The sequence below is a fragment of the Hemitrygon akajei genome, chromosome 10 (genome assembly GCF_048418815.1).
Source record: "Hemitrygon akajei chromosome 10, sHemAka1.3, whole genome shotgun sequence".
Taxonomy (NCBI): Eukaryota; Metazoa; Chordata; class Chondrichthyes; order Myliobatiformes; family Dasyatidae; genus Hemitrygon; species Hemitrygon akajei.
In genome coordinates, this window is record NC_133133.1 from 150,674,303 (window position 1) to 150,691,476 (window position 17,174).

The 17,174-nt window shown below is 42.5% G+C and overlaps 1 protein-coding gene across 1 annotated transcript in view; it reads right to left on the minus strand.

Moving 5' to 3' along the window:
- The window catches only part of LOC140734819 (protein mono-ADP-ribosyltransferase PARP12-like), a 61,895-nt gene that overhangs the window by 35,146 nt on the left and 9,575 nt on the right, over positions 1-17,174 (minus strand). Inside the window, exons 3-7 of the mRNA XM_073059388.1 lie at positions 15,118-15,382; positions 8,580-8,681; positions 5,237-5,360; positions 4,028-4,196; positions 1,830-1,920 (exon numbers count right to left, since the gene is read on the minus strand). Coding sequence (XP_072915489.1) covers positions 1,830-1,920; positions 4,028-4,196; positions 5,237-5,360; positions 8,580-8,681; positions 15,118-15,382 — 751 coding nt within the window. The remainder of the gene's footprint in view (positions 1-1,829; positions 1,921-4,027; positions 4,197-5,236; positions 5,361-8,579; positions 8,682-15,117; positions 15,383-17,174) is intronic.

Genomic DNA, 17,174 nt, shown 5'->3' on the forward strand with positions numbered 1-17,174 from the left:
GTTGTCCTTGGCCCAAAGCATCAACTTTTTATGCCTTTCCTTAGATACTGCCTGACCTGTGGAGCTCCTCCAGCATTTGGTGTGTGTTGCTCTGGATTTGCATCATCGGCAGTATCTCTTGCATTTAGATTTGTATAATAGAAACAAAAAAACATAGAAACATAGAAAACCTACAGCAGAAAGCTGTGCCGAACATGTACTTACCTTAGAAATTACCTATGCTTACCCACAGCCCTCTATTTTTCTAAGCTCCATGTACCTATCCAGGTAGCCGGCAGCCCATTCCATACTCTCACCACTCTTGGAATAAAAAAAAACTTAACCCTGACATCTCTGTACCTACTTCCAAGCACCTTAAAACTGTGCCCTCTCGTGCTAGCCATATCAGCCCTGGAAAAAAGCCTCTGACTATTCACACATCAATACCTCTCATCATCTTGTACACCTCTATCAGGTCACCTCTCATCCTCCGTTGCTCCAAGGAGAAAAGGCCGAGTTCACTCAACCTATTCTCATAAGGCATGCTCCCCAATCCAGGCAACATCCTTGTAAATCTCCTCTGCATCTTTTCTATGGCTTCCACATCCTTCCTGTAGTGTGGCAACCAGAACTGAGCACAGTACTCCAAGTGGGGTCTGACCAGGGTCCTATATAGCTGCAACATTAGCTCTCGGCTCTTGAACTCAATACCACGGTTGATAAAGTCCAATGCACCATATGCTTTCTTAACCAAAGAGTCAACCTGCACAACAGCTTTGAGTGTCCTATGGACTTGGACCCCAAGATCCCTCTGATCCTCCACACTGCCAAGAGTCTTACCATTACTGCTATATTCTGCCATTATATTTGACCTACCAAAATAAACCACCTCACCCTTATCTGGGTTGAACTCCATCTGCCACTTCTCAGCCCAGTTTTGCATCCTATCAATGTCCTACTGTAATCTCTGACAGCCCTCCACACTATCCACAACACCCACAACCTTTGTGTCATCAGCAAATTTACTAACCCATCCCTCCACTTCCTCATCCAGGTCATTTATAAAAATCACGAACAATAGGGGTTCCAGAACAGATCCCTGAGGTACACCACTGGTCACTGACCTCCATGCAGAATATGTCCCATCTACAACCATTCTTTGCCTTCTGTGGGCAAGACAGTTCTGGATCCACAAAACAATGTCCCCTTGGATCCCATGCCTCTTTACTTTCTGAATAAGCCTTGCATGAGGTACCTTATCAAATGCCTTGCTGAAATCCCTAAACACTACAACTACTGCTCTACCTTCATTAACATGTTTAGTCACATCCTCAAAAAATTCAATCAGACTCGTAAGGCACAACCTGCCTTTCACAAAACCATGCTCACTATTCCTATTTGCCTCTCCAAATGTTCATAAATCCTGCCTCTCAGGATCTTCTCCATCAACTTACTAACCACTGAAGTAAGACTCACTGGTCTATAATTTCCTGGGCTATTTCTACTCCATTTCTTGAATAAGGGAAAATGATGTGCAATCCTCCAATCCCCCAGAACCTCTCCCGTCCCCATTGATGATGCAAAGATCATCGCCAGAGGCTCAGCAATCTCCTCCCTCACCTCCCACAGTAGCCTGGGATACACCTCGTCCGGTCCCAGCGACTTATCCAACTTGATACTTTCCAAAAGCTCCAGCAAATCCTCTTCTTTAATATCTACAAGCTTTTCAGTCTGCGGCAAGTCATCCCTACAATCGCCAAAATTCTTTTCTGTAGTTTTCCGTAATATTGTGTGTGAGTTCTCTGGTGATAAAACAATACAAATAACAGATTTCCATGAAGTAACTATACCTTTAAAACTTTGTTTTGCACTGGATTCTGAAGACACTTCACTGACTTCAGCCAAGTACAGTTTCTCAAGGTCCGCCGAACACACTTGATCCTGTTAAATATATCAATCAGATCATTAGGCTCACTGGTTATTAAAGCTTTGCACTACACTAAAAACATTAATTATCAACACATTGGACACCGATTTTAACAGAAATGAGCAAACATGACAACTTTGAAATCTAAGATTTAGATTATAGAAGATTAAAGAAACTTGGTTGGTTCCTTTGAAAAATTATGATCTGATATTTTCAAATGTATAAAGGATAGTCATGAGGATAATCTAAAAAAAATGTTCAATGTGTTCAAGAGTTCAGATACAAGGAATAAAAGTAAAAACTATAAGATATACAGAAACAGAGGCCTTTGTTTCACACAGGGTAGGAAAGGGACGTATTTTTTGGGCAAAGAAACTAAAACAGTATAGGAGTCAAGCAGCTAGATATACCTCTGGAGGAAACACAAGCTGTGGTATACGTAGGGGTTCTTAAGAAGTAAGATCCATGTAGCTTGTATTTTCAGGTACATTTCCATGTACCAAACCTAACAGTATATACACATATATACTGTATGCATGGAGATGGGGGGAGGGGAAAAATGAATGTTAGTGCATATATAGCCACATGACATGGGATATAATTATATAGAGGTGATTTGCCCCTTGACATTTGAAACATAAAAACTTATTGTCTAAAATTGAGATCAAGAAGTATGACTTAGCCAAAGGAAAATAGATTTCAGGCCAATTGGTTGGAATTCAGGACCAGCATATTCCTGTAAGGATAAAAGATAAGGATGGTAAGGTTTGAGAACCTTGGATGACAGGAGATATTGTAAGTTTAGTGAAAGTTAAAAATGAAGCAAATGTAAGTTTAGGAAGCAGAAATTCAACAAGACCACTTAGGAATATATAGGAAAGAACAAACTAGAAATTAAGAGTGCTAGAAGGGGCCATGAAATGCCAGTTTAAGATGGAGCTACGGAAGTCAAACAATAAGTTCAAAAGGAAAGGAATTCAACTCAACATTATTAACAACATTTTTGAGGTACATTGTGGTGGAATATCACCACAAACAATGAAGAGGGGAGTAAAGGCGAAGCTCTCTTGAGGGATGCGCTGTGCTGGTGTGTTGCAAAGTCAGAGCTTAATGTGTTTGAGACGGCGTCGGAGTTGGAGATGGAGTTGGAGCAATTGGTTCGGAGAGGAGTCAAGGCGGAGTTTTTGATGCCTGTCCATCTAAACTGGGAATGAGTTTGGATCAGCACCAAGCCAGTTTGGGAAGGTTGAGAATGGCTTTGGGTTGGGAGGTGAGGTCTAGGCCCAGAGTGTGTCACTGCAGCAGGGTCCGGCTCTTAGTGCACAGCACGATCCAGTGTTTGGACGATTTAAATGCTGGCCCAGATAGACTGGGAAGGCAGAATGTTGGGTCAGAGGTAATGGTTGGGCTGATTCCACTCACTCTTCTGCTATGTTCACTTGTCTCTCTGCGTCACTAAGGCTTTGAGACTATTCTGGCTGCTATGCACTTTGTGTCTGCGAGCATCATGGCTATTTCCACTATATGATGAACTGAGGCTGAGGCTAACGGCCTACTCCAGCTGCTCTGGGGTATGGGACTATGGACTTAATTTGGTTCAGAATGCTGTTGCTTGCTTGTATAGTATGCATGATTTGTGTTTTTTTTCTCTTCCTCAGCACATTGGGCGTTTGTCTTTTTTTAAAATTGGGTTCTTTTGATTTTCGTGCTTTATGGCTGCCTGTAAACAGACAAACCTTGAGGCTGCACAAATAAATAAATGTACTTTGACTTGACTTGACTTTGAAATGCCCTTGACAAGTACAATGAAGGAGAATCTTGAAGAATTTAACACATATTTTAGAGCAATCAATATTTGTATGGAAGCTAACAATATAAATGGCAAGGGTACCAAAAAATGTAAAAGTTATGTCAAAAAAGTTTACATTTTATTGTGAATGCAAAATTATTAATCATCAAGTGTCATGCTCTTCACTGAAGTTCCAATACCATCATTATGCTCAGGTAGCAAGGTGAAAATCTACTCAAAAGTTACAACTTCGATTATGTCTGAGTATACAACATTTTTGAATTGTTTAAACTGATCCAAGATCAAAAAAATCAAAGGAAAAGGAAACTTACCTGACTCTCATATTCAGTCCATTTTCCAAAAGCATCCTTCGCATACCACAGCCATTCGGTGGTCAGGATGTAGTTCGGGGGTTTAGTTACAGAAGATGCAGTGGAGAGTCGCCTCACCTTGTAAGGCCCAAACATCATTGTCTCAAAGTTAATGAGAGGACTCCCTGAACTGTTAAAATAATTTGGAAAAGTAAATGTTGAGGAGGCATGATCCAAACCTTTAAAATGTTAGTAGTTATATAGTTAAGACTAACCAATCTAAGATTAATCTAATGATTAGAATCTCTATTTCCTGGCAGTGCAATGTATATGTGGAACAGGGCACTAACAAGCACATTTAGTGTCTTGTAAGTAACACTACTGCAGCAAATTTGGTAACAAATTGGTTTACAATTCTAACCACTGTGGAGTCGACAGGGATGAAAACTAACCATTTCCTTAAAGTCCCTATTGTGTTTTATCTGTGCCCACTGTTCAATGCTCTGTTTGACAATTTGACATATCTCCAGCATCTGTTGATGTGACAGGACAGGTAAGTACAAGAATAAATGATGAATGGTATTTACCAAATATTCCATATGCCTGATTGTTGCATTCACATTGAGGGGGCAATATTGACACACTGTATAGTGCTGCAGGACTTGCACAATGAGGATTTCCTGATTTTTTAAAACTACTTTCAAATGTCCTGATGAACTTCCACTGAGTAACTCTGGATTGGACTGGATCGTGTGTGAACTGGGAAAGGAATAAGTAGCCTTGATGCACCATCAATAACTCTCGGAGACTGGAAGTGAACGATAGGCTTTTATTAGCAGCAAAAAGGGAGCACGGCATCTCGGAGACTGAGGGAGGAGCAGTGCCCCAATCGCCTTTATACAGGGGTCTGTGGGAGGAGCCACAGGAGCAGTCAGCAGGGGTCTGTGGGAGGAGCCACAGGAGCAGTCAGCAGAGGGGCATGTCCAGACAGGTATACATAGTTTACCACAAGCCTTTTCCCTCACCATTCATAGGTTAATTTAGTTTCAAAAGGCAGTATTGATCTAAACCAAACTTTCAGAACTTTTCACTTGTAGATCATGAACTACAGAAAAACAAGGAATGACATACACTAATTAATTGAGATTAAGAGTACAGTTAATTCCATTTTAAAGTCATTGAAGTTACAATTTATTTTAATTACAAGTTAAATTATAATGAAAAAGCTACCTGGTGATGTTGTTTGGGTCACAGAAATCCATTTCAATTTCTTCCATGTTTGGCAAATCCTCCCATTTTTCTTTGTATATCTGCCACCTGTAGGGCAGGTGAAAGTGAGCTCGTATGCACCTTTCTGTAAAAAAGCAAAGGGATGAAATTGGATATTACTCATCATGCTGGTTCATTCTGTCATAATGTGTGATCTCTTGAATCCATTGATGTCAAGAAAACAGATTATTAGAGACTGTAATCTGAAGACAAAAAGGCAGCAAAAATCATTTGCCATATACATTTACATGAATTAGGAAATTTTGTGGTGCATTGGCATGACGTGCAACAAAAATTACATTCAACAATTATAAAGAATTAGGTAAAAGTAAAGTTAACCCACAGATATGGAATAAAATGTGCATAAATAAATACCAGCATGTATTTACAATATAAACATTATGTAAAGTGGATTAAAGTATTTACAGTGCAGTGAGAGGGGTAACACATAGAGGAGATGGGACAGGGGGCTAATTCAATGGTTGACCAGATTAGCTGCCAGGGTTATGGCATGAATCTTTTGTTTTAATAGCCTATAGCAATTTCCAGAAGGGAGTGTTTGAAAATGGCAGTTTGCAGGGTGGTGTGCCCAGAATGATTTTTCATGCCCTTTTCTTGGTCCTGCACACACGATGATCCAGCAGTGATATTAGACTGCAGCCAATGACCTTTCCTGCTGACCTGACAGTTTGCTGTAGCTTTCATATATTGTGAGGAGATGCTGCACCAAACTGGACAATGAGGGCTGGTGTGAAGATGTTCTCTATGCTGGCTGTGTAGAATTGCATCAGCATGTTCTGGGGAAGATGGAATTTTATTGACTACCGCATGAAGTACGTATATCCACTGTCAAGGCTTTTTATTAATGAAGGAGATGTGGTTCTCTCGTATGAGGTCCTGCAAAATAATGACGCTCAGGGACCTGAATGTTGGAACGGTGCTAACTATCGATAGGGTGATGATGAGCGGGTGGAGAGAAGACCTACTTCTCCTGAAGTCTCATGTGCACCTCCACGATTTTGAGGGCATTCAGTTCCAAGTTAATGTGATCGCACCAGGACACTAATTGGTTTACTTCCTGGTGATACTTAGATTCATCGCATATTTTGAAATATGCAAATTTGTCCCAATGATCTGGGATCCACTGTACATTGTATGCTCATAGTCTGAAATCTTGTTAACATCCTGATAAATATGTACCACTTCCCTAAGGCCAATGCATGTTGATATGATTGTATTCTTTTCACAGTACAGTTTTATCTCCTTATCTAAGGAAATATGTATTTGTTATAGAGGGAGTCCCTGGTTCCAAGAACAGCAGGTTGCCTCTTGAGGAGAAACTAAATAAACTGGGGCTAGAATTTAGAGGAGACCTCATTGAACCATAACAACTTCTTAAAAAGCTTTTAAGGGTAGATGCAGAGCTCCAATAGCTGAGGAGCCTAGGGCCACGGAAACAGTTTAAGGGCAGGATCAAGATGAGTAGAATTTTCTTCATTCAGTGGGTAGTGAAAATTTGGAATTCTCTATCCAGAGGGGTTATGGAAGCTCAACTGTCTGTTCATTCAAAACAGAATCAATATGTATCAGAATTAGATAAATCACTGGCATACGTCATGAAATTTGTTGCTTTGTAGCAGCAGCACATTGCAATACATAATGATAAAAATTTTAAAAACTATATATTACAATAAGATATATATGGGAAAAAATAGATCAGACTTTCCCAAGTATGGGCATGGGATGGCACGGTAAGCATTCTTGATGGTGGTATTATAGTGGTCAAGTGTGTTGACTCCTCTGGTTTCACAGGTCATATGTTGGTGGTAGTAGTTCAGAGACTTCTTCAAGCTGGCCTGGTTGAAATTGCCCACAATGATAGGAAAGACATCAAGTGCACTGTTTGGTGACTGCAGATCACAGTGCTCAGCTCCTCCAGTGACTGCCTGACGTTGGCCTGAGCTGGAATGTACACTACTACCAGGATGGTGGCAGAAAACTCCCTCGGCAGATAAAATGAATGACATTTGACCACTAGATGTACATATCTGAACATTAAGGGACTCATGGGATATGGGGAAAGTGCTGGGAAATGGGGCTGAGGCATTAGATCAAACAAAATCTTGGTGAATGGTGGAATAGGCTTCAAGAGCTCGATAGAGTATTCTCGCTCCTGTTATAAGATAGAGTGCAGTCCTCTCACTGTTCTCCTGCAGGTGCTAAAGATCTATTGATTAGAGCCTTGAACTGCACACACAATTTTGGGGGTAACTCAGGGAGACTGGAATTAAAATTTTAACAAATATTGCAGGCACGAAATCTGAATTAAAAAGAGAAAATGTTATTTAAAAAAAACCCAACAAGCTGGGCAGCATCTGTGGAAGGGCAAGAAGTTAGTATTTCAAATATGGGACTGTTGATTATACATGAGAAAGAGAGAAATAAGTTAGTCTAGGTAGCAAAGGTAGTTATCTCAATAAGCAACCAATATCTGCTATTTCATTTGAAATATAAATTGGCCATCAATTCTGTGATGTGCAAATTTGATAACTACTTATGCAGCTATAACATTATGAGTTTACCTCATTCTACACAAACAAAATAAAAACAAAGTGCGATTAAGATTAAACAGTTAAGTGTCAAACCTACATGCCAAATTTGGGTAGGTATTCAGGTTCTTCAGGTAATCCCACGTCTCACTGAGATATCTGTCTCTGGCCTTTTTATCTTATGTAGCCCTTGTAATGCTCTGTCGAGTTCACAGAAATGCTTATATTTAAATGTTGAATTATAGTCCAAAGCTGTTAGATCTATATGAAAGTGTCTACATTGCATTGCATAACAAGCAATGTGAGTAACCACAATGTGAGTAACGCTCAGCATGTGAGTAACCACACATTCCTGAGTTTGAGGACAATTTGTTATTTTTTTTTAATTTTTGATCCATCGCAATAGCCTGAAATGGCAAACAGGGCAATAATGGTTTTGATTCAGTTTGTCTTGAATGAATCAGAAGTGATATGATATATTTTTCCAGAAGCACTATTTTCAATAACATCAATGTGCTGCCTGTTCCAGACTTTTTGAAGAAAACAGATCTCTGGCTACAGGCCTGAGCGCCATGGAAACAGTACTGTCTCAAGGTCCTGAACACACTGCCCTCTTGCTGCTGCTCTCTTTGAAGAAAACATTAGATATGATATTGCAACACAAGTACAAAGCAATGTGATTTTTTTTAAAAATCTTAAAGATTTAATTAAAAGTCAGAGGCAAAATATATCACTAAAACAGCCTTTACAGGTACCTTTGAAGCTGCAATGTTTTCTGATGAAATAGAGACAGATCTCCTGAGCATCTGTGTTTCTTTTAGTACCTGCGCAAGCAAGTCCCGTGGTAGCATCATTTCCTACAAAAAAAATCACAAACAGTCGTAACCCTGGTACTTTCCTCTTGAAGAAATAACTATTGACAAATAACAGTTTGCTCAATTGAAATGAAACCTGTGCACATGAAGGAACCAAAAAGCCCTATATTATTATGGTTGCATGTTAAATTGTGGTCTGAGATGTTTGGAAATAAATGAGTCACAGTGGAAGGACATCTTGGATAGCTATTTCAGGAGGGACTACTTTGAGGTGGAAGTGATGCTGGTAGGTTAAATCAAGATTTGGTGAATACTAGGCTACAGTGAGGAGGAAAAACAGCACACCCAAAATGCTGGAGGAACTCAGGTGGCCAGTCAGCATCTACGGAGAGGAATACACAGTCGACATTTTGGGCCAAGACCCTTCATCAGGACTGAAAAGGAAGGGGGAATAAGGAGGTGAGGAGAGGGGACGGAATACAAGTTGACAAGTGATAGGAGAAACCAGGGAGGGGGAAAGGTGGGTAGGCCAGCGAGGATGGGGGAGGGGTGAAGTGAGAAGGGAGATAGGTGAAAGAGGTAAAGGGCTGAAGAAGGAGGAATGTAATAGGAGGAGAGGACAGTGGACATTGGGAAAAAGAGAAGGGTCACCCCAGCGTCATGATAGGCAGGTGAGGAGTAGACAAGGGGTAAGAGGGCAGCCAGAATGGGGATTAGGAAAAGAGAGAAGTGGGAAGGGGAGAAATTACCAACAAGTTAGATGCTCTGACTACATGGATCTGAAGAGGCAGCTTGACTTTTTCAGGAGGATACAGGAGGCATAAAGTGATATGAGCTTTAGGGAAGTGGTTACACCAAAGTTTCAGCCACATAAGTGGGAACCTGCCAGGTGAGACAGGCAGGCAGCACAAGGATTTCCTGTGTCTGCTCCCCTCTCGAACAAGTGTACCGTTTTAGGTACTGTTTGAAGTTGTGGGGTTAGCCTCTTACCGGGGAAAATGACAACAGCAGGACAGGGCAATATCCAGGCGACCAATAGTGATGGGAATTCCTCATTCAATGGCACAGACGAGAGTAGTTGTAAGCGAGACATTAATAGGATATGTTGTCTCCCTGGTGTGAGGGACCAGAATGTCTCTGAGTGGGCACAATTCATTCCAAAAGAGGAAGGCGAACAGCCAGAGGTCGTGGTCCATTTTGCTACTAATGATATAGGCAGGAAGAGGTAACCGTTTCCATGAAAAGTCTGTAGCTCCTTGAAAGAGGCAACTCGAGTAGGTAGGGCGGTAAAGAAGGTGAATGGCATGCTTGCTTTCATGGGTCAGAACACTGAATATGAGAATCTGGAAGACATACCACCTCTGTACAAAACTTTGGTTACGTTGCATTTGAAGTATTGTGTGCAGTTATGATCACCACACTACAGCAAGGATGTAGAGGCTTCAGAGAGGATGCAGAAGCTTTTACTGAATTAGGTACCGGTAATTATAAACATGACTTCTGTAGGTGCTGGAAATCCAGAGCTATACACACAAAGTGGTGGAGGAACTCAGCAGGTCAGGCAGGATCTATGGAAACCTCTCAGTTCAAGACCCTTCTTCAGGATTGGAAAGGAAAGGGGAAACTGCCAGAATGAAAAGGTTGGAGGGTGGGGATGAAGGAGAACTAACTAGAAGGTGATAGGTGAAGCCAGGTGGGTGGGAAAGGTAATGGGCTAGAGAAGAAGGAATCTGTTAGGAGATGACAGTGGGTGATGGGAGAAAGGGAAGAAGGAAGGTCATCAGGGGAAGGTGAAAGGTGGGTGGTGAGAAGAATTAAAGGCCAAAGATGGGAATAGAAGAGGGAAGGAGGAGGGAAAAAATTATCCGAAGGAGAAATTGATGTTCCTGCCTTCAGGTTAGAGATTACCTAGATGGAATACGAAGTGTGACTCTGCCATCTTGAGTGTGGCCTCACTGACACAAAAGACGGCCAACATGTCAGAACTGGACTGGCGGTAGAAACGAAAAAAGCTGGCCTGCCAGAATTTCCACTTTTGGCAGATGGAGCAAAGGTGTTGGATAAAACAATCTCCCAATTTACATCAGGTCTCACCAATGTAGAGAAGGTGGCCTCAGGAGCACTGAATATAATAGTGGACCCCAACAAATTCACAGGTGAAGTGTTGCTTCACTTGATAGGACTGTTCGGGGCCCTGAATGAAGGTAAGGGAGAAGGTGAATGGGCAGATGTAGCATTTCCATTGTTTGCAGGGTCATGTGCCAGGAAAGAGATTAGTAGGGAGGGACAACTGTACAAGGAAATCACAGAGACAGTGATCCCTGCAGAGAACGGAGAGTTGGGGTGAGGGAAAGATATGTTTGATGGTAGGATCCCATTGAAGGTAACAGAAATTGAGGATGTGTTGGATGCGGAGGCTCATGGGGTGGTAGGTGAGGACAAGGGGAGCTCTATCCTTTTTAAGGCGGTGGGAAAATGAGATGAACATGGACATCCAGGAAATGGAGGAGTTGCGGGTGAGGGCAAAGGTTCAAAGGTCCAATTTAATGTCAGAGAAATGTATACAACATCCATCGCAAACATCCACGAAAACAGAGAAGTGCCCCAAAGAATGAACAGCAGTTACACGTGAGAACCCCAAAGTCCCCCTGAGCTCCCCCTCCCACGTGTAAGCGGCAGCGAGCAACAATGGTGGAGATAGGGAAGCCACATTGTTTGAAGGAGGAGGACAGATCTGATGTCCTGGAAAGGAAAACCTCATCCTGGGAACAGATACATTGGAGATGAAGGAGTTAAGAAAAGCAACAGCATTTGTACAGGAGACAGGCTCGGAAGAGGTATCATCAAGATAGCTGTGGGAATTGGCAGTTTTATAAAAGTTGGCGGTTGACAGTTTGCCTCCAGAGATGTATATAGAGAGATCACGAAAGGAGAGAGTGGCAGAAATGGACCAAGTGGATTTGAGGGCAGGGTGGAAGTTAGAGTTGGAGGCAAAGCTGATGAATTAACAAGCTCGGCATGGGTCAGTGAAGCAGCACCAATGCGGTTGTCTATGTCAGGCAGGAAGAGTTGCGGAGCATTACCAGGGAAGGCTTGGAACATGGACTGTTCTACATAGGCAACTAAAAACCAGGCATAGCTGGGCCCTTTTGGGTGCCCACGGCTTCCCCCTGAGTTTGGAGAAAGTGGGAGGAGCCAAAAGAGAAATTGTTGAGGGTGAAGACCTGTTCTGCCAGACGGAGGAGGGTGGTGTGGAGAGGAACTAGTAGGGTCTTTTGTTGAGAAAGAAGCTGAAAGTATTCAGGCCTTCTTGATAGGGGATAGTTACATCAACTCAGTCCTAGGGGCTGGCGTTGGACACGATGACAAACTCTCCACTCCTCTCTCTCCCTCATCAGTATGTTCAGTTCATCTACATTAGCCCACACCGCTATCTTCTAGGAGCGTGCTGACCACAGTCTTGTGAGGGTGCCCAGGGTTCATCCTCCCATGCTTGGGCTCCCATGCAATGACTAGGCTGGCAGGTAGCTGGCAGGGTGGCGTAGACAGTGCCCCGCTAGGTGCAGTCTTCTCGCCTCAGTTTTAGTGTTGAGTATCGGTAGGTCATCATAGAGCTCGACGTTCATTATGTGCTGTTGCCAACTCATGTCAAGAGCCATCCAAAGCATTCGTGTATAGCAACCATCTAGTGACTTTCACATGGCCTTGGCGAGTGTCCACGTCTCGCATCCATATGTGAGAATGGACTCTCTGACTGCTATGAAGATCCTCTTTTTGAGCCCTCTGGTCAGGTTCGACCTCCAGATTTCCTTCATGTCATTCATTGCCCTCCACGCTAGTGCCTTCAGTATCTTTATGTCCTTCTCCGAACTCATCATTCTTGACCCGAGGATCATGGTGAAAATGAGGCAGCAGGGCCATGGAATTGAAAGTTGTTGAGGAGATCAAGAGCATGTGATGTAGGTGGGAAGGGACTAAACCAAGGGGAACAGAATGGTCATGAATGCAGACACGAGTTCAGTGGGGTAGTAGCAAGCAAAGACAATGAACCTACCTGGACGTCAGCTTTGTGGATCTTGGGTAGGTGGTAAAAACAGGCAGTGTGGGTTAAGGGGAAACTATGTCATTGGTGGCAGTGGATGGGTGACCTCCAGAATTGATGAGGTTAGTGATGGTGTCAAAGACAATTTTCTGGGGTCCTTTTCGATGGGTAAGAAAGAGAAGGTGCCCGAGAGTTGCTCCCTGGCCTCAGCAAGTTAGAGGTCAGCTGAGAGTTGCCGCCTTCTCCAGCCCTTTACCTTACCCAACCACATCTATTCATCCACCCTCTTCTAACTAGTCCTCCTTCCCCTCCTTTTTATTTTAGCGTCCTCCCCCTTCCTTTCCAGTCCTGAAGAGTCTTGGCCCAAAACCTCGACTGTTTATTCACTTCCATAGATGCTGCATGACCTGCTGAGTTAATATTTTATTTTGGGGGTGTTGTTCTGAACTATTTCATTGCTTGCATTACAAAAGCATTACTCAATAACAAAATATTGGCATTTGGGTGGGTGACAAAGCAGAGGGAAAAGGTAGCAAATAAAGGAGACCGCAGTTCAGGAAAGGAAACGTATTATTTAAAATTATTATTCACTTAGGGCAAGCCAAACTCTTTTCTCAAGAGCAAAGTAAACAGGTAACGTTAACAAGGCACACAGCCAGCGCCTCACTCTCCACTGCTCAGAGCCTGATCTGCCTTGTGTCATGGAAGGAGCAGTAAGCTGAGCAGTATTAGGATGATTTATCTTCTGTTTTCCTCATAGTGACGTGATTCAATGACAGTGGAGTTGTTGATAGTTCATCGCAATTACCGTAGATGTCGGATTATAAGCCGCTACTTTTTTCCCACATTTTGAACAGCTTTGAACTCTGCGGCCTTTACTACGGTGCGGCTAATGCATGATTTTTTTCATGCCGCCAAAAACATTTTGCCTCGTAACAGTAGACCAATAAAATTGATGAGTAGTTCACAGAGGTCCAATGAAATTGTATGATAAATCAAGCGCACTTTCACAATTAAATTATTGTAAATCAGTCATTTGTACTCACCCTCATCAACATGGAAAACACTCGAAGAAAAGCATTGTGCTGCCTTTATGGCAGTTATTTAGTTTATAATATTTTTGCTTAGTAATTCATTTGTTAGTAATTTCTAGTTAAAGTTAGAAGTGTTTTAACTATATTTGTTTTCTGTACTACATCCCGGGATGCTATGACGTCACACCCGGTTTCGCCGCGTCTTGTGGGAAATACTGGTTTGCGATAAACGGGAAGGTGGGGGCGAGCGGCATTAGATCTGAGCGAACGCTGCTTTTAAGTTAAAGGCGATCAATAACTTTTCCTGGTAGGCTGCAGTATATATATTTTTTACCAGTCGTTAGGAGATATTGGAATGTTGTTCAGTAAAAAAGTATACGCAACGTAATTTGTGTTACCGATACGTATGTATATTTAAAAGTAGCCGCGTTACAGGCACGGTTCGAAAAAAAGCATTTGCAATATGTATTTGTTTATGTTACCATATGGATTTAATTAAAAGTTAAAAAATCCTCACGTGTAATATCTTTCTGTGTAAATATCTCATATTACAACGTGGGACACCTGCGGCCGAAAATCCGGTGCGGCCTAAAATCCGGTGCGGCTTGTACAAGTACAAAATTGATTTTCTTTCTAAAATTAGAGCCAGTGGCTTTTAATCAGGTGCGCTCTGTAGTGCGAAATCTACGGTAGTTTACAATGAACCAAGAACCGAGACAAAGGAAATTGCAATTGTAGAGAGTGGTGGGATTGACATGAAAATGACTCGTTGTATTTTCAAATCCAATATTACATATTTACAAACACTTTATAGCCATGTTGTGGTATAATTAACCAGGCCACTTGAGTACAAAGATCAATAAACTGCAAATGCAGGAAATCTGAAAAGAAACAGAAAATGATGGGGGCACCCAACAGGTCAGACGATATCTGCGGAAAGAGAAACAGAGTTGACATTCCACATCCATGATCATTCTTCAGAATTCTGTTTCTCTTTCCAGAGTTGCTGCCTGAGCTGCTGAGTAGTTTCTGATTCTATTTCAATCCTGTCATCAGCTGCCCCCTACACTTCCATACTCATCAACCAGGAAGCGGAGAACAGCAAATCTGTCAACTGCTGCCCTGCAAACACGAGGAAGTCTGCAGATGCTGGAAATTCAAACAACACACACAAAATGCTGGTGGAACACAGCAGGCCAGGCAGCATCTATAGGAGAAGCACTGTCGATGTTTCGGACCAAGACCCTTCGTCAGGACCCTGTTGCCCTGCTGCCCTGTCCGAGTTGAAACTGCCTGAACCTAGGGCTCAAACTGACATCAATAAAGGCTGCAGGATGGTTTGGAAGCACAGAGATGTGCTCCAATGTACATGCAAAAAAGATTAGAAATGTCCCACACTTACCAACAGTGCTGTTAACCTGCTTAATGTAGTTCCTGTTCTGATATATCTTCAGCAGATTCTGCATCACATGCTCATCCAAACATAATTTATTGAGTAGCACACTAACGTCATCATCATCGAAACTGTGAGAACGTCGACACTGATCCCCAAATTTACAACTTCCTGAGACGTAGTGAGAGCAGATGTGGAGTTTATTACAGGCTTCTTTACGGGAACAGATACCATAGTGAAGGTTTTCACTTCCTTTATTGTAATGCAAGCAGATCTGGAAGAGTTCAAATTCAATATTAGCTTGAACTGTAGTGAAAGGTATTTTGCTGCTTTCAGACTTTTTACTCCCTGCAACTGAAAGGCAGAGCTTAGGAGGACGATGGTGCCTAACGGCGACTCCTTTGCTTGCATCTTCAGAAACAGCTCTATTTCCATCTTTAATTCCTCTATTTTTCTATTTCAGGATTCTTTTGAAGTCCCTGACCTGGAGTTACGCACTGACTGGTTCTGTACAGGAATGGGACCAACTCTCGAGGTCTCACGGCTGGCGTTTTTTGATACGCCAAGGACGTGGCCCAGGAAGACTAGCGCGCCTCAGGGCGCTGGACTTCCGTGGCTCTGGAGGCGGGTGGACCCAAGGTCAGTGCCGCCACCTGGTGCATCGTGGGAGACAGAAGATCGAAAGCAGCCAGTTGGCTGCTGTCAGAAAGTTGCTTTGTTACGTCTCCCCTCTCGCTGTGAAACGGAGACACCTTTTTTTCCCTTATTAGGGGGAGAGAGAGCCTGTGGTATGGCGAATTACCAGGTGAATGAGTAGTCTTTGGGGTCCTTTGGGTCTGTGTCTTTACTGATGCTTTGCTGCACGCTTGAGTGCTCGGTGGGGGGCACCGATGCTTTTTGCTGGTGAGGGGGGATCATTGCTTTGCTGCTGCTTATGCGTGGGTGGGGGGAACTGGGGGGGCTTTGGGTTTCTAACATTTAACCGTCAGTCATTCTTTGGGGCATTCCTCTGTTTTGGTGGATGTTTGCGAAGAAAAAGAATTTCAGGATGTATATTGTATACATTTCTCTGATATTAAATGTACCTTTGAAACCTATTGAAAGTTGCTGTAAGGGGAGAACGGCAGTACCACTGGTGCAGCTGATGTTCTATTGACTCCACAGCAGCTTGCAGGATCACTCTGAAAACCAGCATGTTCTTGGTGGCTCCCTCTTTTCAAGTATTTGTAGTTTGGTAAATGAGTTGGTCACTGTGATTTGTTTCTCGTTTGTTGGTGAATGTTAGAGTCTAGGGGAATAGGTCACAGGACATATGAGTAGGGAATGATAGTGCTAAATGAGACAGCCGAGTCTAGACACGTTGAAGTGGCTTCTTTCTGTGTCATAAAGTAATGTGGAAAGAAGGAAATGCTTTATATTCAGGCTCCCTACATTTTGTGCAGTTTAGACTGATGGGGAACTTAGGATAAATTGACTGTATCTAGAAAGTAGTATCTATCAAACATCCCCCGCCAACTGCGTCATGCCCTCTTCTCACAGCTACTGTCAGGGAGAAGTTACAGAAGCCTGAAGTCCCACAGCACCAGATTCTGAAACAGCTATTTCCTAGAATTAACTCTAAACCCTAACCCCAAATCAGCCGCAAAACACTGCAAACTCTTACACTACTATGAAGGTGACTTTGATTGCCCTTTTTTGCACTAAGGTCTTGTGCGTGCAGTGGTTTTTTTTTACACTGTATAGCTCAAGTTCATGTCTAATCTACGTGCAATTTATATTATGTGTGTTCTCTGAGGTCATGTGCTGTAGGCATATACTGTAGCTGTCTGAATTTACTTCTGAATAGCTGGTTTCTAACCCATTAAAAGGACTAGGAAACAACACTTCATTTGGATGAGGTTAGATGACCTCATCTGGAATGGGAGGAGAGCCACCGCAATTGGCTTCAGCCTTCAAGATGGAAAAATATATTTGGCCACCAGTTATGACTGGAATGGATTACTATATATGTGTGTGGTTAAATAATTTCATCATATGCAAAATATCTGAGTTCTTATACCATTGCC